This window comes from Lipotes vexillifer, unplaced genomic scaffold (genome assembly GCF_000442215.2).
Source record: "Lipotes vexillifer unplaced genomic scaffold, Lipotes_vexillifer_v1.1 scaffold496, whole genome shotgun sequence".
Classification (NCBI taxonomy): Eukaryota; Metazoa; Chordata; class Mammalia; order Artiodactyla; family Lipotidae; genus Lipotes; species Lipotes vexillifer.
This window is the reverse complement of record NW_006786690.1, coordinates 5,459,291-5,479,542: the sequence shown is the minus strand read 5'-3', so window position 1 is coordinate 5,479,542 and position 20,252 is coordinate 5,459,291. Positions and strand designations below refer to the sequence as shown.

The 20,252-nt window shown below is 56.7% G+C and overlaps 1 protein-coding gene across 4 annotated transcripts in view; it reads right to left on the bottom strand.

Moving 5' to 3' along the window:
• RAP1GAP (RAP1 GTPase activating protein) overlaps positions 1-20,252 on the bottom strand; it is a 67,226-nt gene that overhangs the window by 15,109 nt on the left and 31,865 nt on the right. For all 4 annotated transcript variants that reach the window (XM_007459214.1, XM_007459215.1, XM_007459212.1 and 1 more), the window contains 9 exons: positions 14,728-14,821; positions 8,303-8,338; positions 7,265-7,312; positions 5,971-6,009; positions 5,299-5,484; positions 1,989-2,092; positions 1,651-1,729; positions 1,227-1,280; positions 45-128 (listed from right to left, as the gene is read on the bottom strand). In XM_007459214.1, the coding sequence (XP_007459276.1) occupies positions 45-128; positions 1,227-1,280; positions 1,651-1,729; positions 1,989-2,092; positions 5,299-5,484; positions 5,971-6,009; positions 7,265-7,312; positions 8,303-8,320 (612 nt within the window). In that variant the 5' untranslated portion in view covers positions 8,321-8,338; positions 14,728-14,821. The remainder of the gene's footprint in view (positions 1-44; positions 129-1,226; positions 1,281-1,650; positions 1,730-1,988; positions 2,093-5,298; positions 5,485-5,970; positions 6,010-7,264; positions 7,313-8,302; positions 8,339-14,727; positions 14,822-20,252) is intronic.

Here is a 20,252-nt window from a genome sequence, read left to right as displayed (position 1 = left end):
GGGGGGGGGGGGGGAGGCGGGCAGGGAGGAGGAGGTGAGCACACCTGCCCAAGCTTCTGATAAATGACTCCAAACTTGAAGTTATTGCTGATGACATGCTCGTCGAAGGTGACAATGAGGCGGGAGGCCTGCGGGGACAGGACGATGGGTGAAACACGCTGCTTTTTCAAGTTGCCGTTTATTGCTCTATGTGCCAAGCACTGTGCCAGGCACTCCACATGCATCCACTCATTTCCTCCTCAGAACAAGCCCGTGAGGGAGGCACTCCCGCGGACTGCATCTCACGGATGAAGACGCCGACATTCCGAGACCTTAAGGAACTGACTTGCTAAGGTCAACAGCTGGCAAATGGCAGAGCTGGGACTTGAACTCAGGTCTGTTGGATTCAAAGGCTAAGCGCATTGCTCCTGAGTTCTGCTCATAAGCTCCCGCCCCTACTCTGCTCTAACACCCAGCTTGTTCCCCGGCTCTTCTGTAAAGCCACTTCATCATTCTAGAACAGGCCGAGTCCCACCAGTGTGCTGTGAAGCCATGAGCAAGTTCCCCTCCTCACCTTGGGCTTTCGGTAACTGAGAAGCAGGGCCTGATTTCTGAGGCCCCTTCCTTCAGGGGACCTTCCCTGGACCACCCGCCCTTCAGTGACCTCACCTCACTCTGGAATTCAGTCAGAGCCACAGGCTGTACGTGTCTTTCAGGGCCCACCTCTTTCCAGAAACCCCCTGGCTCACTGAAGACAGAAGTCCCTCCTCTTTATCCCACATTGTCACAGTGCCTCAAACCCAGCACCCAGCACCAGAGCTGGAAGTGCAGCTGCCGTCTGTGGGGCTGCACCTATGGAGGTGCCTGTGTTATTCTCTCTCCCCAGGTCCCCTCTGGGGTCAGAAGGCAAGACCAGTGGAGCCTTGGCTCAGGAGCACAGATTACCCTTAGGAGGCTCCCCAAATGGCACTGAGAGTTTCCAGAGGTAAGGAAGGCTCGCCTCCGAGGAGGACAGCACTAGGTTCAAATGCAGGCTTCCTTATCTGCTGTGCATCCTTGGGTAAGGCACCAACCGTTTCTGGGCCTCTGGTTCCTCTTCCACAAACTGTGGACTTTGCAGGGTTATTGTGAGGTTTAAATGAGGGAACTTAGGAAAAAATGTCCCGCACACAGCAGGTGCCCAATAAATGCTTGGCCCCCTAGTTACCCACCCACTCCCAGTGAGCAGGGTCCAGATCCAGCCATACCTTGGGGTAGAGCACAGGATAGAATCGATCCACATTCACGTCTTCACACACCAGCTGCGGGAGCAGATAAGGGAGGGCGTGAGGGTGGGGCCTCTGGGCCTTCGTGGCCAAGGTCTGGGGGAAGGACAGTGGAGGACAAAGAGGGGACAACCAAGGCTGAAGGAGGCTCACTGTCACTCAGAATGGGGTACAGAGAACTGGAGCCCCTGTCTCCAAAAGGTGCTCTAAAGAGTGCCCAAAGCACACGGCCAGCACGTGGGCATCATGGGAACATGTGAGCGGCAGGACCCTGGAGACAGGCCACAGCAGGCAGGCCAGGATCTGGGGCTAAAGATGAGGGTGTGCAAAGGCGAGGCTGCAGCCCAGCTCTGTGCCCACCTCGAGTGTCCATGGGGGGCTCAGCATGAAGGATCAGAGGCCTCACCTTTGCCATCTGGACCACGTTGGGGAACTCAGTGAGGCAGGAGATGGGGATGACGTCATGGTATGTCCGGCACTTGGTCCTGGGAGGAGAAGACCCATGCTGAGGGGCGAGGCAGCGCGCAAGGGAGATGGGAGCCCCTCCACACCAAGTAAGACCGGGGAGGGCAGGCCGCAGGGAGGTCCAGAGGTGATGAGGCGGTCAGGCCTGGCTTGGGCACTAACTTGCGGTGCAACCCCAGGCAAATCCCTGGCCCTCTCTGGGTCTCAGTTAGAAGAGTGGGTAAAATAAGATGGGCTCTCAGATTCTGAGAGTCACAGGTCCACTCACCCCACCCTCACCTGAGCAGCAGACGCAGGTGTTCCTGGTCCCCGATGACATCATACTTGAGTGAGAAGACAAGGTGGCCCAGGGCGGTGTCCAGTGAGTAGTAATTAAAATGCTCCTGTGGTGGGAGGCAAGGGCCAGGGGAGAGGGTGAGGCTGAGCCTGAGGCTTCCAGAAACCGGAGGAGAAAGCCAACTCACCCCCGGATGGGGGTCCTTCACCAAGCAGCAGGTGTCCGGGCTAACAGCACTGTCTGCCTCAGAGAGACCTGCATTCAAATCCCAGCTCTGCCACTTGTCAGCTGGGTAACCTGAGAAGGTCATCTCACCTTTCTGTGCCTCAGTTTCCTAGTCTATCAAATGGGAGTGAGGCCCACTACCTTGTGGGAGGGTGTCAGGCACTGAAAGAGATAGTGCCCGGCGCAGAGTAGGTGTCCTCTGAACGTCTGTAGTAACCTTGGCTCTCTGGGTCTTCAGCAAAGTCAGGACCACATCTGTACCTGCATGGTTGTCTCCCAGCCCCCGCCCCTCTCAGAGCTGGGCACACAGTAGGTGCTCAATAAAAATATGTCAACTGACTGATTGGTCAAGTGATTGCTCTGTGGCCCCTGAAGCCAGGGCCCACGAGAATCAGGAAATGAAACATCTCATGAACACACTGGCCGGCTGACCGAGCCGGTTCCTGCCCTCCTGCCTCACCTGGGGAAGACACAGGGTGGGGAAGAAATGCTCCTGAGGGCCCAGGGGAGCTGCAGCAGGGATGGCATCCCCAGAGAGGAGCTGGCAGTCTGGCACCTCCAGGTGGGGAAGCCCCAAAGCCAAGAGCCGGAAGTGCCAGAAGATTTCACCCCACCTGGCCCTGGGTTCCCCTGCCAGCCCGGCTCCTCAGCCACACCCACCCCAGGAGTCATCGTAGAAGGAAGCCCTGTTTAAATACAAACAGCTGTGCTCAAAGGATGGGAGGAAAAAGATGTAGGGGCCAGGGGACATGCGCCACAAATCCACAGCTCAGGGGCAGTCTGCGGGGACCTGGGGCAGAGTGATGGAAACCCCCAAAGGCTTGGCACTATCTGCACAGAGGGAGTGGCAGGCACTTGGCAAGGAGGTCTGCGCCGAAGTCCTCGGGGTGCGGAGTTTCCCCAGACACCCCTGGCTGGGCCCAGAGAAGCCCAGGGAGAGTGGGCTCAGGGTCCCAGTGGGTCGATGCCAAAGTCACCCTAACTTCCTCCCTCTGCCAGGACAGGACCCACTGCTTCCCCAGCACCCCACCTGGAGCCGGGAATGGCCCGGCCTCTCTGCCAGCCCCTGGGGCCCCTCCTCTCTGTGCTGCCAGCCTGACCCTGGTCATCATGCCTCCTCCAAGACCCCCCAGCCTGCACCGCTTCCAATCCTCCAGGGCCCAAGGCACCGTCATTCTATCGCTCACCACTTCTTCAGCAGACTTTTCTGTGCGCCAACTTTTCTACGCTAGGCCCACGCAGTCCCCCAGGCCCCACCAGGCCCCACCACCTGCCGGACCCAATTAAGAGCCTCTGGACAGTGGGTTCCGGGGATGCAGGTCTCTCTCCACCCACAGGTGGAATCCCCCGCCCTGTTCTGAGTTCGTCCCCAGGCAATGGCTCCTGCATCTGAGCCTGCTGGTTTAGTCTCAGTCAACCTGTCCCCCCACCTTAGCACCAATACCCACCAGCATCAGGCTAATGCCCTGGACCCAGATTGAGCTTCCCAACACCCCAAGGAGTCACCCCTCCTCCCAGCACCCACGAGTGCACGCACACACGCTAGAAACGTGACCCCTCCCTTAGTGTGTCTTAATGGAAGGTCAGCCAGAGCTATGTCCAGTTCCTAGCTCAGTAACTGTGTGAACTTAACCAAGTTGCTTTATCTCTCTGAGCCTCAGTTTCCTTTTCTGTAAAAATTAGGACGATCCTGATCTCACAGAGTAATTATGAAGATGTAACAATAACGGCTAACGTTTACTGAGCACTTACTATGTGCCAAACATGGTTCTCGATGCTTTTATCATCCTCATTTTTACAGATGAGGAAACAGGCTCAGGAAGGTTAACTAACTTGCCCAAGGTCACACCATCAATAAACAGAAGGGTCAATAGGCGTACCCAGGCCACAAGACTCCAGGGCCCCACGCTACATGCCACCACCTCGTTTGTAAACTGACACAGAGACAGCACTCGGCATGGAACGTGGCACGCACAAGGTCCCAGCGTGTGACCTCCCCTCCAGCTCCCACAGCCTCGCCCAACAGCTCCTGCCTGGAACGCCGCCGTGTCGGCCGTCATCATCGGGTGACACGAGGACAGGTCGTTACTGGGCAGGGTCCCAGCTCTGGGGCAGGTGGTGGGGCAGGGGTTGTACCAATCCAGGTCACACCATGGAATTACTGTCTTCCCCACCTCAAGCTGCCTGAGGGCAGGGCCTGGGTCTGTTTTGTTTGTTGCTGTATACCTGGTGCCCAGAACAGGACCAGGCATACAGCTGGTGCTCATTATTTGTTCACCCTGACTGAGCCCTTTGTGCCCGACACCATTCTAAATGCCTAAAAAACATCGTCGCATTAAAGGCGTGAGGTGGGTATCATCACCATCTCCGTTTTTACAGATGAAGAACCAGAGGCAGGGGCTCCCCTGGTGGCGCAGTGGTTAAGAATCCGCGTGCCAATGCAGGGGACACGGGTTTGAGCCCTGGTCCGGGAAGATCCCACATGCCACAGAGCAACTAAGCCCGTGCGCCACAACTACTGAGCCTGCGCTCTAGAGCCCACGAGCCACAACTACTGAGCCTGCGTTCCACAACTACTGAAGTCCATGCACCTAGAGCCTGTGCTCCACAACAAGAGAAGCCACTGCAATGAGAAGCCCACGCACCGCAACGAAGAGCAGCCTCCGCTTGCTGCAACTAGAGGAAGCCTGCATGCAGCAACGAAGACCCAATGCAGCCAAAAATAAATAAAATAAATAAATTTATTAAAAACAAAAAACCAGTCTCCCCATCTTAAAAAAAAAGAAAGAAAGAAAGAAACAGAGGCACAGAGAGGGTAAGTGACTTGCCTGATATCCCATGTAGTGACAGAGCCAGGATTCAAACCCTGGTAGAGTCTCTGTTAACCACTATGCCGTAACACTGCCTTTTGCAATAAATGTTTGTTGACTGAATGAGTGAACCCACTACGCATGCTCCCTAGACTCTGCGACAGCCAGCCAGCCCAGCCCACGGTTCCGCTCCCTCCCAGGCCCAGCCCCACCCCAGGGCTGGGCTGTCACCCACTCTCCACCCAGCCCAGCCCCCCAACACCAGCAGGCCACACACCTTGCCAAGAAAGTGCTTGCGGTAGATGCGGGCGGTGGGGTTGCATTCCAGCTTCACCTTGGCCGTGGGTGACTGCAGCGGCTCTGTCTCCGGGATGCTGGTGATTTCGTGATTGGTGCCTTCAATCCAGTAGCCCCCAAACTGGGGCAGCAGGATGAGGGGGAAGGGCCCTTCTCGCCCCAGGACCTGAAGGAGGACTCAGCTGAGAGCCACCCACACTGCACGCCACTGGGGGCCCCAAGACACCCCCCATTTCAGACCTGGAACCACTTCCGCCATGGCTAAGGAGTACTAGGGGACAGCCCAGAGCCTATGTGGGTCCCAGGGCTCATATCCACCTCCTTCAAGGCACTTGCTCCAGCCCTTCTCCTCCCACTGCAGGCACAGACCCAGATGCACAGAGCCCCATGTCCCAGTCTCAAAGGATGGGAGTGTGGGGACAGGAAAAGCTGAGAGCATGACGTTGGCCGAGAGGCTGGCATATTTGGCTCAGAGGCCTAAGGGTTCACATGGGCTCTGAAGTCTTGGGCTTGTAAACTGAGTCTCCAACACCCAGAGCAAGGCCTGTGGTCAGGCTCTTGACAAGGAGGAGGACCCGGGTGTCCAGACTCCCTGAGGGAGTGCCTCCTGGGCTCGGGATGGAGATGGGCTCAGTGGGATCCGGTCGGTTACCTCGTGGACGCTCGGGTAGGGAATGTAGTCCTCCTCCGTCTGCAAAACACAAGCAGGGCAGAGGCCCAGCTGGGGTGGGGTCCTTACCCTTTACTTCCAGCCTCCCCAGAACACCTGCTGTTCAGGCAGCACCCCCGGGCTGGGGTTGCGGATGGGGCTGCGTCCTCATCTCCCCATCCCATGTGGCCTGACCCCACGAGGCAGGGACTGAGGCAGGCTTAGCTCACTGAGTGCTGGCAGCCTCTTCTGGGTCTCCTGCCTGGGGAAAAGGAGGCTCACTCCAACCCCAGAAGAAACCTCTGGACCAGTGGTTCTCAGTGCATCAGAACGGCCTGGAGGGCTCATTAAACAGATTGCTTTGCCCCACCCTCGGAGTTTCTTATGCTGTGCATCTGGGTGGAGCCCAAGAATTTATATGCCAACAAGCTCCCAGGTGATGCCGATGCTTCTGGTCTGAGGACCACACTTTGAGAAGCCCTGTTCCAGACAAAGCATCAGCCTTGTGCCCATGAACCCCACTTTAACCCTCACCCTTGTAGCCCTGGGTCCACTCCCCTAAGCCCAGCCACTGATATTCTTGGATTATTGGGGTCCCAAATCACCAACCATGGTACCGTATGCCTACCTGGAGGGGCTATGCAGCTCCCACCCCAAGAATATTCTGAGTCTAAAGAGCCTCCTCACGCCTCCTTTGGTCCCAAGCTTCCTGTTGGTCTCTTCATGAAGGTTGGGGGGCAACGAGGCTACCCCTCCCCATCTCTCCGTCTCTCCCCCTCCCCCTCAGCCGTCCCAGGCAGGAGCTACATTGAGAGGGGGAGCGTAAGCCTCCTGGGTCCTGGGTATGAGTCTTCCTGCAAATGCTGATCATAAGTGGCTTCAAGGAAAACCTTTTACAGCAGGCTATCGTGAGGGACGGGGCTTCGATTTCGAGATGGGGAAGCCTGGAGAGGCAGGGTGAGTTTACAGTGGTGCAGATGGGGTGAGGAGGAGCTGGAATGAAGGCCTATATAGACAGGGAGGGGTTCTCCACACCTTAGCCTCCTCGAGGGCAGGGGCTGGGTATACCCTGCCTCCCCCTTGGCCCCAGCACCAGCCCGCAGTAAGGCTACTTTACAAAAGGGGGGCGCAGATTCCCCTGGGCTGGCTGGTCGGCTGGGGCAGCACTTCCCCCACCCCTAGAGTGGGAGTCTGCCTCCCCCTTCCCGTCCCCTCCCATCCCCAAGCCCTTTGGAGAGCACTGCTCAGGAAGCCAAAGGCCCCCAGAAGGGTGGAGTGATTCCAGATTCAGACCTACTTTGAGGGGTGGTGGGAAGGAGCATCGCTGTTCATCCATCCTGCTTCCCTGCAAAGAGAAGGCAGCACATCCCGTCATACCCTTCCCATGCTGCTGGAGGCAGCACCCCTTCCAGGTAGCTGGTGCTGTGGAGGTGTTCCCAGGGCAGGGCGCTGGCCGCCGGGTTACTCAGGCCTCTGCAGGGCTGGCCCTCCTGGAGGGAACGGGGGCTGCGGGAGGCTGGCAGCAGCAGGGAGGGCTCGGGGCTCTGGTCACTGCTCGGAGTGGGGGCAGGGCCAGTGGAGCTGGGGAGGGAGGCCGCTGCATCTACACAGATACGTGTTGTTGAGAGCAAGAGGGAGAGGGGGAGAGAAAGGAAGAGGGAGATGGGGAGAGAGAGAAGGAGGGGGAGAGGTGGAGATGGAAAGACTAAGAGAGGCAGGGAAACAGGAAGCTGGCAGGAGATGGGGTTTGGAGGGTGAACCGATATCAGGAAAGCTCCTGAGGTTGGTTCAAGTCCCCCGGCCACCTCCCATCACATACCCAAGCGAAAAACACAGACGAGGGACTGGAAGACCAGGGCTGGGGAGTGGAGGATGGGCAGGGGTCAGGCAGAGGGGGCGGGGGCTGCCCAGTTCCTTAACACCTCCCTGGACCTGAAGCCCAGCCTCTGGTTGCCCTGTGCCCTGGCATCTGTCCCTCCCCGCATTCCACACAGGGTCCTGCAGAGCCTGTGATGCCTCTTGGGAGATGGGGGATGGTATGTGTATGCGGGGTGGGTTGAGGCACTGACCCCAGCAACCTACACAGGGATGGGAGCTGGAGAGACGCAAGCGAGGCCTGCGCCCTGGGTCAGTGAGGCAGTTGGGCACTATCAGTCCCCATCCCCAGACAAAGGGCTCTGGACAGCACACTGCCAACATCTCCTCCTGGCACGGTCTGCGAGAGCTCCCAGCCCGTCCTCAGAGAGATGCAGGGCTGCAGATACAGCAAGGGCCCCCCACCCCCAGTCCAGCCCGCTCTGTGGCTCCCCAGAACGGGCTCCAGAGCCCACCTCACCTGCATCTTTTCAATCATCTCAAACAGATCTGTGTTCTGCAACAGAGATGGAGAGAGCAGGTCAGCACCAGGGTAGCCCAGCTGATCCTGCAAGTCTCCGAGTAGTCTCCACCTGCCCCAGCCCTCCTGGTGCCCCAACTCTGACCAAACACCGTGGACTTGTCCAAGCAGCAAGAGGGAGTGGAAGGGACCAAACACCGTGGACCTGTCCAAGCAGCAAGAGGGAGTGGAAGGGACATCATAGGATGGGGCTCTGTGCCACTGACTGGCAGAGTTTGACCAACTGCCCGGAGAAGTCTGCCCAGAGTCCAGCACCCTCCCCAGGCAGCCCACCCCACTCAGTCCCCTTCCCCAAAGGAGGAGGCTGCTGCCTCAGACAAAAAAGGTCTTGACCTTTGGGGAGAGACACATCTCCCCCATGTCACTGCAAGACGGGCAGTGGCCGGATCGGCCCACGGACCCCTCAGAAGAGCCCCAGGTCCCAACTCCAGAGACGAGCCCAGCTGGGATCCTCAGGAGGGTCTGTGCTTCCACTCACCTCTGGAAGGAGGGCCCCATCCTCCCCCCCCAAGCAGTGTGGGCTGGGCATCTGCTGGGGGAGAGAATGCTGGGATGTCCCATTGGCCCAATACCTGTGTCTGAGTCCACACATTCCCCCTCCTCCCTCCTCCCTCCTCACACTCCAGCCAGCCTCTCCTGAGGCTAGCCAGGGCACACACAGGGTTAATCCGGGCATCTGCCAGCTGTGCTTGGCAGCTTCAGCCTCTCCAGCGCCAACTCCCTACGAGCCTTCCTGGAAGACGGCATCCTTGCCGGCTGGCGGAGCTGGGGGCTGGGCCTGGGAAGCCCCCAGAGTCTCTAGGAGAGCGCCCCTCCCCAAGCACCTCCAAGGCCTCAATTCAGTCGGCTCCTGCTGTCCAGTGGGGGCACGGCCTGAGCTCACACACACATGTGCTATGGGGTTGTACACCAGGAAACACACACTCCCTCTCTCTCTCTCTCTCTCTCTCTCTCTCTCTCTCTCGCTCAAACACACACAGGCCTGCACACCAATATTTATACACAGTCTCACTGTACCAAAGAAAGCAAACACACAGAAACCCACACGCACAAACCCACCGGGTCTGTGCACATCAATTCTTACAGCTACACGCTAACATACAAATACACGTGTCAGTGTCCTACGTTACACAACAGCACACTCCCTCACACACATACAGGTCTATGTCCCATAAGAGCCGCACACACAAATGCAAACCCACCCCTATGCAGATCTGTGCAACTGCACCAGTAATTGCACACGAAGCTACACGAACGCCACAAAACTACTCTCACATCCACGTGCCGAGAGACAAAATAACATGCACTCGCAGACACAGGCAGGTATGTTCATGGAAACTGAGCCACAGAGCCCCACTGTCATGCACAAGTTCACCCTTCCCCATCAGTCACACTCCCTGTATAACAGACATGACAGACTTGATCCCATAACATTAAATGAGTTTTGAGAAAAAGAAAAAGCATGCAGCAACTATGGAAGTGGTTAATCGCCAAGGATGAGGGGCATTGGTCTGAACCACACACACACACACACACACACACACACACACACACACACACTACACGGAGCTGTCTGTTAAAGATCACAAGACACAGACACCCCATGTGCACACTGTGAGGCCTGTCCACAGAGGCAAAACCCACCCTGTAAAATGCACGACAGGAGTCCACAGGAGATGGTGACCCATGGACCCTGTGGCCACACCCAACACTTCTGAGCTTGGAAGAGACAATTCCACAGGCAATTAGAGCAGAGACCACAGACACACATCTGCAGTCCAGGTAGACAAACACGCCTGTCAGACAACACCTTGCACAAGAGTAGCATCAGCATCTGTGCCTGGATGAGCCACATAACCTCAGCCCAACACAGTCCCAGCACGAGTGATACGGGTGCACCGATGTCCCCCAGAATACCCCACTCAGGGTAACATGGCCTTACATGGCCAGAAACAACGCACTGGGAGTCACAGCCACATAAACACTGACACATGGTACTGTCACCCAGAGCGCACACACAGCAACAAGTGATACCCACAGATACAGCCTCACTAGTGCATCAGACGCTCTGACACATGGAAGGCTGTGAGTGAAGTGCCCCAGGGCACCAAGCAAAGTTACACTGTGACATTCAGACCCTTCCTAAAGGGGGAAGGGGATGGATGAAGTGGTCCCAAGGCTAGCGCCCACACACACACATCCACACACACGCACACACACATCCACACACGCACAGAGTGCCCCTGTAGCCCAGAGCCACAGTGCAACCACGAGCACTCTGTTCCGCAGGCAGCTGCAGAAAGAGCTCAAGGCCTGGGACCCCAGGGCAGGGGTGTGCCCTGTGGCCTCGGTGGCCGTGTGTCAGCCCAGAAGCTAACACACCCTCCATGTCGGAGCCTCGCACACCCGCCCTGACTGGGGCAGAGCCTGCCGGGCTCCGAAGAAGTTGGGCTGATCCGTCTCCCGCAGACCCCCTCGGCCAGGCCGCCTTCGCCCTGGTCCTCACCTGCCAGCCGGCCCCAGAGGGCAGTGATCCCCTCCGAGGACGGCCCGGGGGCTCCAGGGGCCGCGGCTGCGCCATCCTGAGCTCGGCCCGGCCCCGGCCCCCACCCTGGCAGCGCTTTAGCTGACCCAGCCGGCTCCGGCCCGCGCGAGCCCCGGCCCGGGCCCCGCAGCGCCGAGCTCCGCGCTCCCGGCTTCGGGCTCCCGCGGCGCGCTGCCTGCGCTGGGCTCGCCGGGCTGCCGGGCCCTGAGGGGGCGGGGCGCCAGGTACGGGCGGCACGGAGACCGGGGCGGGGCTTCGGGGATCCGGGGCGGGGACACAGGAGGCCCCGCCCCGGACACTGCGCCTGCGCGCTCTTGCTAGCGCGTTGGGAGCTTTCGGCGCGGGCCCTTGGGCCCCGAGGCTCTTCAGCCCACCCACAGCGTGCCTCCTCTACCTTCCCAAACTCTGGGTACCACGCCTTAGGGCCTCAGGGATGGGCTTCTTGGGCTGGGCTTTGAAGTCGGGGAGGAAGTGGCGGGGGTTGGGGGCGGTTACCTTGGAGACAGAGGGCTTTTCTTGAGCATCTACTTAATGTTGGACCCTTTGCAAGTCTTATCCTTGCCCCACAACTCAAGAGGTACGAGTGTCATCCCCATTTTACAGAAGAGAAAACTGATTCCAAGATATAAAATATCATGCTGAAGATCACACAGCTTGGAAAGGGCAGAACTAGGAAGCCAGGGAAAGGCTTGGAGCTCTCTCCCCTCCCACCTCCTCACCTCCACCCCCCTCTAATGCCTGCCAGTGGCTGACCTGTACCCTCCCTTCCCCAGGCCCCATGCCCATACCTGTCCCTAACTGCCCCTGATCCTGGCAGAGGGAGGGAACAGGGCCTGCCAAGGACCCACACATGGAGAAGACTTAAGCATATGTAGGTTCTAGCTCTGGCCTTGCTACAACTTGCTGAGTAGACCTGAGTGAGTCCCTGCCACCTCTGTAGGCCTCAGGTTCCCCATCTGTAAAATATAAGGCCTCTGCAAGCCCTTCCAGCTGATCCTGCACTGTGTCTGCCACTGTACAGTGGGGGGCAGGGCCTCAGCATCCCCTCCCCAGACAGATGCTGGGAAAGCAGCAATTGCTTCCTGAGCTGTGGCCAAGTCAACACCAGCTGCTTCAGACCCTGAGGGGCAGGGCTGCCCACCAGCTCAGTACCCAACGTCTCTTCAGCTTCCTGAAAGAGCTGCTGGCAGCTACCCACCACTCTCCATCTCCAGGGCCAAGGCCTCCTGGAAGGAAAGCACCGCACCTTCCTTTCCCCCAGACCTGGCCCTGGGTCAAGCTGGAGCCCAGGAAGCCGGTGGGAACTCTGGAGATGTGTATTCCAGACACAGTGTAGCTTTGTTTTTAATAATTAACAGCAGCAAATATTGATTCACGCAGGCACTTCCAGGCCTGAGCGCTTCCAGGCACCCATCGAAATGCAGCCAGAGAAACATTCATTCCCACACTGGGAGGAGGCAAGAGCTGCTTGCATCACCGGAGACATCTGTGTGCCAGGAGTGGAGGGTGTGCACATGTGTGCATGCAGCCTTGTAGATAGATGTGTATGACTGAGATCAGATGGGGACATCCTGGGTGTGCGTATTTGTGTGTTTGTACACGTGTATCTGTATATACATGCATGCGTACATGTGCGAGTCTCTGAATACATCTGCAGACATGTGAATGCACCCATGTATGTAGGTGTGGGTAAGCTGTGTATGTACATGTGTGCAGATTTCTAAATCCTCAAGCAGAAAAAAATCCTACAGCAGGGCAGGGTAGGAGGGTCTTGGGTAGCTCAGTGTCTATACAAATGTGGCTTCCCAGTGAAAGGGGGATGTCCTTTCTGGGTGTTCTGTCCTGCCCTGGGAACGTAATGATGCTGATAATAGTTCAGCTTCCTAATTTGAACTTTCCAAAATTACTTTCACAGTCATCCCCCAAATGCAAGCTGGCAAGGTGGGTAGAAAAGAAACTGCCACCTCTATATTATAGATCAGAAACTGAGGCCCACAGAGGGGCAGGGATTTGCCCACTGGCACAGGGAGGTCAACTGCCCCTCACACTGGCTCCACCATCAACATTATAAATGTGTGCAGAGCTGGGGGAGGGGGAGTGGAGAATGTGTCACAGACCTGGGACCCCTCAGCCCCCACACTGGTTTGCTGGGGACCCAGTCTCTCTGGGCCCTGGTTTCCTTTGCTGTCAAAGGAGTATGACGTACAGACTGTGTCTTGATTCTGGGGTAGGGGCGGGCTGTTGGGATGGGGCAGTTTGGAGCCCGCAGCCGGCTGGGCTGTATTGGCACAAATGGAGGCTTCTAGCCAAACTGGGCAGAGGGGAGGTGGCTCAGAGCTAATCTGAGAAGGCCAGCCCCAGGCTGGCCAAGCAGGCAGGACTCAGGGAGATGGGCTCTTCTAACCCTCATTTTTCCAACAGGAAAACTGAGGCCCAGGAAGGGGAAGTGAACCCAGGCCTCCTACTGGATGCTTAGGGGGAGAGGGACTGGGAGACTCACTTCTGAACCCAGCTGCCATGGAGTCGCTCCCTACCTGCCAGGTCCCAGGACCCCCATGGCCCAGTCTTGGGCTGTCGCCCAGGCACAGACAACAGGAGAGGATCTCAAGAACCCCTTGATCCGATCCCTAGGACCCGCTGCACTTGGACCCCCTTGGAGGTGGTGATCCAAAAGTACACCATCCCTTGGACATGTGCCCTCCTGGCCTAGAAGAGGTATATGGCCCTTGTTCCAGGTCAGAGCACTGAGAAAGGAGCTTGGCAGATCCTGCCTCTGCTATTTCCTGGCTGTGTGACCTTGGGAAAACCACTTCCCCTCTCTGAGCATCTGGATTCTCATCTGGAGAATGCCTACCACCAAGGTTTGATGGAAGGACCAAGAGGCATGATATCTGTGGACGTGCTTTAGAAACTGAAAAGTGTACTACAAAAGTGAGAGCTTATTACCCTCTGCATTAGAGATGCCACCAGACTAGGCACTCTGGTCAGATAACATGAGTTCTGGTCCTAGACCCATCACATCCTACCTGTGTGTCTTTGAGCAAGTAACCTAACCTCTCTGAGCCTCGATTTCTCATCTGCAAAATGGGACTAATAAGAGTACTAATATAAGTACATAGTAGTTAGAGTTTGAGAATGAAATGAGATACTGCATGTAAAGCATTAAGTACCCACCTGGCACACAGTAAATCTCAATAAATGCTAGTGGTTATTACTGGTATTTGACACCCTGTATAAGTTGTTTAGTTATTTATCTCCTAACTGGACTATGGCTCCCCGAGGGCAGGGTCTGTGTCAGATTGATTTCTGGCACCTCAGTGCCTAACACAAAGTTGACACAGGTCAGGTGCTGGGCAAACATTTGATTTTGATGATAACAACAAGAATATCCTCATTTATAGGGCTCTTACTCTGTGCCAGATATTGTGCACAGAGTGTTTTATCATCACTTTTCACACTTTACCCCACTTCAGAGGGCTACCTCTCACAGTAGCCCTGTGAAGTGGGGTAGGATCATTATACCTGATTTACGGATGAGGAAACTGATGGTGATGTTGATAACGAATATAAGGAAGAATAGCTGTTTGGCCAGTTTATTCCCAGTTGTTTTGCCCCCAACAGTGCTACAGACCCTGGTTCAACTTCTGAGACTGTGCCAGGCCCACCCAGGGGTGAGGAGTTGTATACCCTTGGGGGGGGCTAAACCCCAAGCAGCATCTACCCAAACATTTTACTTCTTCACAGCAGTCATTCCTAGGTATCTCTTGGCCCTGGGGGCGGGGGTCTCCAGACCAGGGGCTGTGGGGAGGCGGGCACTTACCTTAGGGTGGAGTGAAGCAGTCTGGGAGGGAACTAAGCCCACTCGTGGCAGGTCTAGTGCCTGAGGGAAGCGCTGGTTCTGCCCATCACTCCTCCTGGAAGAGAAAAAGAGTCTGAGGTCAGGGAGGGCCCCAAGTTGGGAGATTTGTGAACTTTGGGAGGGAGAGTCACCCTCAGAGTTGGGGGACATTAAGGGGGACAGATTTCACGGAGGAGGGGGTCCTGGGTTCCCCAGGAGGCAGGAGAGGAAGGGCTTCCTGAGCAGGGCTGCCAAACAGGCTCTCCTTCCCCAGGGGTCAGAGCTGTAGACAGGGTCTCACTTCCAGCTCTCCATTAGGCCTCCCTAACCCATACTCCAGCCAAGAGGATGTCCACAGCCCATTCTGAAGATGGGCAGACTGAGGCAGGGGGCAGTGAGGGTTGCTGTAAAGGGCTGAGCCCTGACCTCTGGACTAAGCAAGGTAGCCCAGCCTCTATGCACCTCTCCCTGAGCCTTTAGGGACAGAGTAGCTTAAGGCTGAGAGGCCACCTGGGCCATTGCTATCATTAATGACAATAACAATAACGGACGCTCATTGGGCCGACTATGTGCCAGGTCCCGTGCCAAGCCCCTCCTTCCAGGCCTGAGGGCAGACTCATCACCACACTGGCACTCCCACTTTACAGATGAGGACGCAGAGGCATGCAGAGGTCACACAGCGGGTCAGCAGCAGAGCAGCATCTGAGTGGCGCCTGACTGACACCAGGCCCAGACTCTCTGCCCACACCCACGGCCCTCCCTGAGGAAAGGAAGCAGGTCTGGTGAGGGTGAAGTCGGCTCCTATTACCCTAGAAAGCCTGTCGAGGAGGCTAATTCTGGGGTCAGGGAGAGGAAGTGCCCAGTGGTTCCTGGGACCCAGGTGGCCCAGGGCTGGGCAAGCAGTCCTGGCTTCCACCCACCACCTAGGGCCACCCTGACGTGGCTGCAACCCCTCCCCAGTCCCTCGACGAAGGCTGGTCCTGAGAGGGTGAGTCATTCAGCCCACGGCCCGCTTGAGTCAGGCGGAGCTGGGACTGCCACAACCCAAGAGGGGAAGGGCCTGTGGGAACCTGGCCCAGGAAGGAGACGCTGAGGAATCTCTGAGCCCCCTTGCTGGCTCCCCTGGGCCCAGCTACTCGGGGAGAAACAGCTCAGAGGAACTGTCCATAGCCCTGCCGCAGGCACCAGATGCCTCTCCACCTCCCAGGGGGGCTAGCACCTTAAAAGGGGGTCCTGAACTGGTTAGTGCTTGACCCAGAGGATAGACATGGTGGCAGTGACATTTTAGGCCTGTGGCATCGTTGTAGGGGAGATATTCCCAGGCACTTACCTGTTGTGTGACCTTAAATCAGTGACACACCCTTCTCAGCCTCAGTTTCCAGAAAAAATTCATCATAGAGCCTGGGCAGCTAGAAGCTATTCACTCAATGAATTCTCTGGTATTCATGCATTCATGGTAAACTCTGGCTCCCCATGGTAGGGTCTCATTAAGTATTTGTTAAATGGATGAGTGAGTGAATGAATGAATGTTGGCAGTAGGAAGGCATTAAAGGTCTGTGAGCAAAACAATGGCCTAAACAGAGGTTTCTGTAGATTACAAGGTCCAGTGACATGGGGAGAGACTGGGGAAGGGGGAGTGGAGAGAGGCCCATAGAAATGGTCCGGGCAAATTCCACTGAGGCTGCCATGGGGACCCTTGAGACCAACTATGTGCCTGGAACTGTGTCAGGCATATTACACCTTCACTACTGTGCTGGGAGGCTGGCATTATTTATCCCCTTTTTTACAGATGGAGAAACTAAAGCTCAGAGAGATGAAGCCACTTCCCCTAGCAAGTGGGTGACAGAGTCAGAATTTAAAGCCATGCCCTTGACACAGCCAGGTCAGCATGGAGAGCAGAGATTGTCCAAAGGCCAGGAAGTCCTGGAGTTGAAGCCCAGGTGAAGCTGGGTTCCCTTGATGGTAGAGATCACTGTCTTGGTGGCCCTGGGTGCCGAGTGGAGGTTTTTGCCCATGATTGAGCTCTTCGGGTGCTGTCTTTCTGTCTGTCCCTTCTCATACCCCAAGACTCAGGCTGTGGCCACTGCAGGTCAGCCTGGCAGCAGCTCCCCAACACGCTCCCCTTCCAGAACCCGCCTCCGTTTCCCTGTGTCCAGGTGCCCCCTCACGCAGGACTGCTCACGTTGGCACAGGACTCGGTAGGTCTCTCAAGACAAGGGGGCTCTTGCTTCTGTTGGGGTGCTGCCCAAAGCCCTCAGCTCTCCCGTTCCTGGCAGTCCAGAGTCTGCCCCTCCCAGGCAACCCCTCCACCTCAAAGGTCATTGCTGAGGCCCTAAGGGGCAGGGGAAGCGAGGGGCTCCAGGATGAGAATAGCGCAGAAATCGGAGGCCCTGGGTCCTGCCTGCCCCAATCCATCCCAGCTCTGCAGGGATAGAAGGACAATAATAACAAAAGCCACAGCCTCCCTGTGCCTTCCTTGAGTTTTCTTAATCCTCACAGCGCCCCAGTGAGGCAGGTGCTCAAAATCTACCTGCTTTACACATGAGGAAACTGAGGCTCAGAAAGGTATATTAACTTGCCCAAGGTCGCACAGTTAATGAGGCAGAGCAGGCATTTGAACCCAGGTTTGTCACTCCAGAGCCAAAGATCTGAACTTCAGAGCATGGGCAGCCAGCCCTGTGGACCCAGCACGTCACATCAGGGAAGTAATAATAACAGTAACTGGGCTTCCCTGGTGGCGCAGTGGTTGAGAGTCCGCCTGCCTATGCAGGGGACACAGGTTCGTGCCCCGGTCCGGGAAGATCCCACATGCCGCGGAGCGGCTGGGCCCGCGAGCCATGGCCGCTGAGCCTGCGCGTCCGGAGCCTGTGCTCCACAACGGGAGAGGCCACAACAGTGAGAGGCCCGCGGACCGCAAAAAATAATAATAATAATAACAGTAACAACAGCGAGGGCAGCCAACCCTGATGCAGGACGTTACCGCGCAGACCGTGCGCGAACGGCTTCACTTGTATTACCTCATTTAATCCTGTTTCAGAGGAGGGAACTAAGACACAGAGGTTAAGCAACGTGTCCAAGGTCACGCTGATAGTGAAATACAGAGGCTTTGAACCTCCAACCGTCGGATCTAGACGCTGCCCTTAATGCTACACTGCATCATCTCTTAGAAAATAGTAGTTGCTCAATCAGGGCTTCTGAAGAAATGAATAAACTCAGGTTCTTGCCTCCCTTCCTCCCCCCTCCCCTCCTGATGCCTCCTCCTTGTCTTAGCCTTCCTCACCTCTCACACACCGCTTCCCCACCTTTCTAGCCCACCATGCACTCTCCTCTGCCTCTGGTCTCCGCAGACCTCCCCTACTTGGTTATTTTCCTCCCTCTCATGAACTTGAATCTCTCTGTCCCTCCCCTTTCTCTCCTATCCCACCCTTGTCTCCTCCCGACCTCCATGATTCCGTTCACACGGGGGCCTGCCAAGTCTCTGCCCCCTCCGCACTTCTCTGGAAACCTTCCTGACCCTAGGGCCTGGCTCAGCTTAAAATGCTTTGCCTTCTTCCTGCACACGCAGCAGCTGGGACATGGGGAACTCTCCCCACTTTTCCTTTCCCCTGGCCAGGACCGTAGTCATATCTGCACAGCACTCTACAGTTTACATAGGCATTGTCTCATTCAATCACCATGGCAGTTTTGTGAGGTTGGATTATTATCAGCCTTTTTCCAGATAAGAAAACTGAGGCTCAGAGAGGTTAAGTGACAAGCCCAAGGTCACTCCAGGGAAAGGGCAGTGCCGGGTTTCACTCTAGCCCAGGGTTCTTCTACTACACGCATCACAGCCGCTCTCAACCCAGGCCCTCAGTCCTGTCACCCAGCCCCCAGCGGCCTCCCCATCACAGCCCCGGGTTCCTGCCGCCACCGCCAAGCATCTTCTCTAGGTCCATCTCCAATGCTGCCCTGTCTGCCCTGGACAGCTGCCTGTAGGTACAGTACACCTGGACACAGGAATAGGCGGCAGCCAGAAAGGAGGTGACTTGCCCAAGGTCACACAGAAAGCCAGAGCCCACTTGGAGTCTGGGCCAGCCACATTCCAGGGTCACCTTCCGGCCCTGCAGGTGTGTGGCCACCAGCCATCTGGCCCTAGCTCCCCTCCCTCTCGGTGTGCCCATCTCTCGCAGGGAAAGGGTGCGGCGGGGTGTGTGGGGAGGGACCCAGTGGCCCAGCTCCTGAGTGGGATGGGCCAGGCCGGAAGCTGCTGCAGACAGCTCCCGGTAACTTGGCAACTGTCACTGCACCTCCTCCCCCTCCCTTATCTCCATATTGAGGTAACAGTAATAATTGCAGTGTCGTGAGTGCAGCTTTTTCTACTTTTCAAAAGCCCTCTTTATCTGCTCACTCCTGGAAGTCTCACCGGAACTGGAGCGGGAGATAAGGCAGTTGCTAGGATCCTCCATTCCCAGAAGGGTAAACTGAGGCTCAGAGAGGTTAAACAACCAACTTGAAGTTACCCAGCAAGGCGGGAGCAGATTAGGAACTAGAACCAGGCCACCACCGGTCCAGGGCCACAGATGCTGCGCTGGGATGGGGGGGCCTCTTAGGGGGGTATCCACACTCTGCAAAACTGCAGGTCAGACCCAGGTGTGATTGGGAAGAAAGGGAAGACGGAGGACAGGTGACCAGATGCCTCCGTGGGTTGCTTCCCACCTGTTAACCAGCTGGAGAGTTGGTGGGAGGGTCCTGTCTTTTTCTCTTATCTGCAAAATGAGAGACAATGTACCCACCTCCTAAGCCACGGATTAGAGTAAGCAAGTAAGCCCAGTAGAAGTGTTTGCCATTATTATTATTATTATTATTATTATTATTATTAGCCGCTCTCCCAGAGAACCCACCCTTTCAGGGCACCAGAGGGGTGGCTGAGCTATCCTGTGAGTAGGACTTGGCCCTTTGGCCACTCAGAGAGAGCTGCCCTGAACGGAGGCCCCCAGGTGGGTCTGACCCCTGCTGAATCTCCCAGCCTCATCCCCCCACCCCCTCCCTGCCGCTTCCTGCCCTAACCTGGCTGGGCTGCAGGCAGCTTTCCAAATGCGCTGTTTCCCACTGCTGAGCCTCTGCACAGGATTTGCCCTTTGCTGGGAGCTCCTTTTTCCTTCTTTTCTCCCCAGTAAACCATTCATGCTTTAAAATGCAATTGAAATAGGTGAAACTCTGGTGGCCAGAGCAGGTGACACATGACCACCAAGGCAGGAGTCCTGTGATGGGGAGCAGGGTAGCTGGGCAGGTGCTGGACGGCACACACACAAGTTGGGAAACCAGTCCTGGGGGGTGTTGGGAGGGCAGAAGAGGGGCTCAGCCAACCAACGAACCTAAGGCTGAGAAGGATTTGTGGGGGGCTAGCCCAAGACCGGGGCCTAAGGGGTCCAGGCCAGCCCAGCACTGGTCACCAGAGCTCAGGGTCCCTTGAACCTCCCTGGTCTCCATGAGACCATCCGGTTCTACCAAACTGGTGATTCACGTTG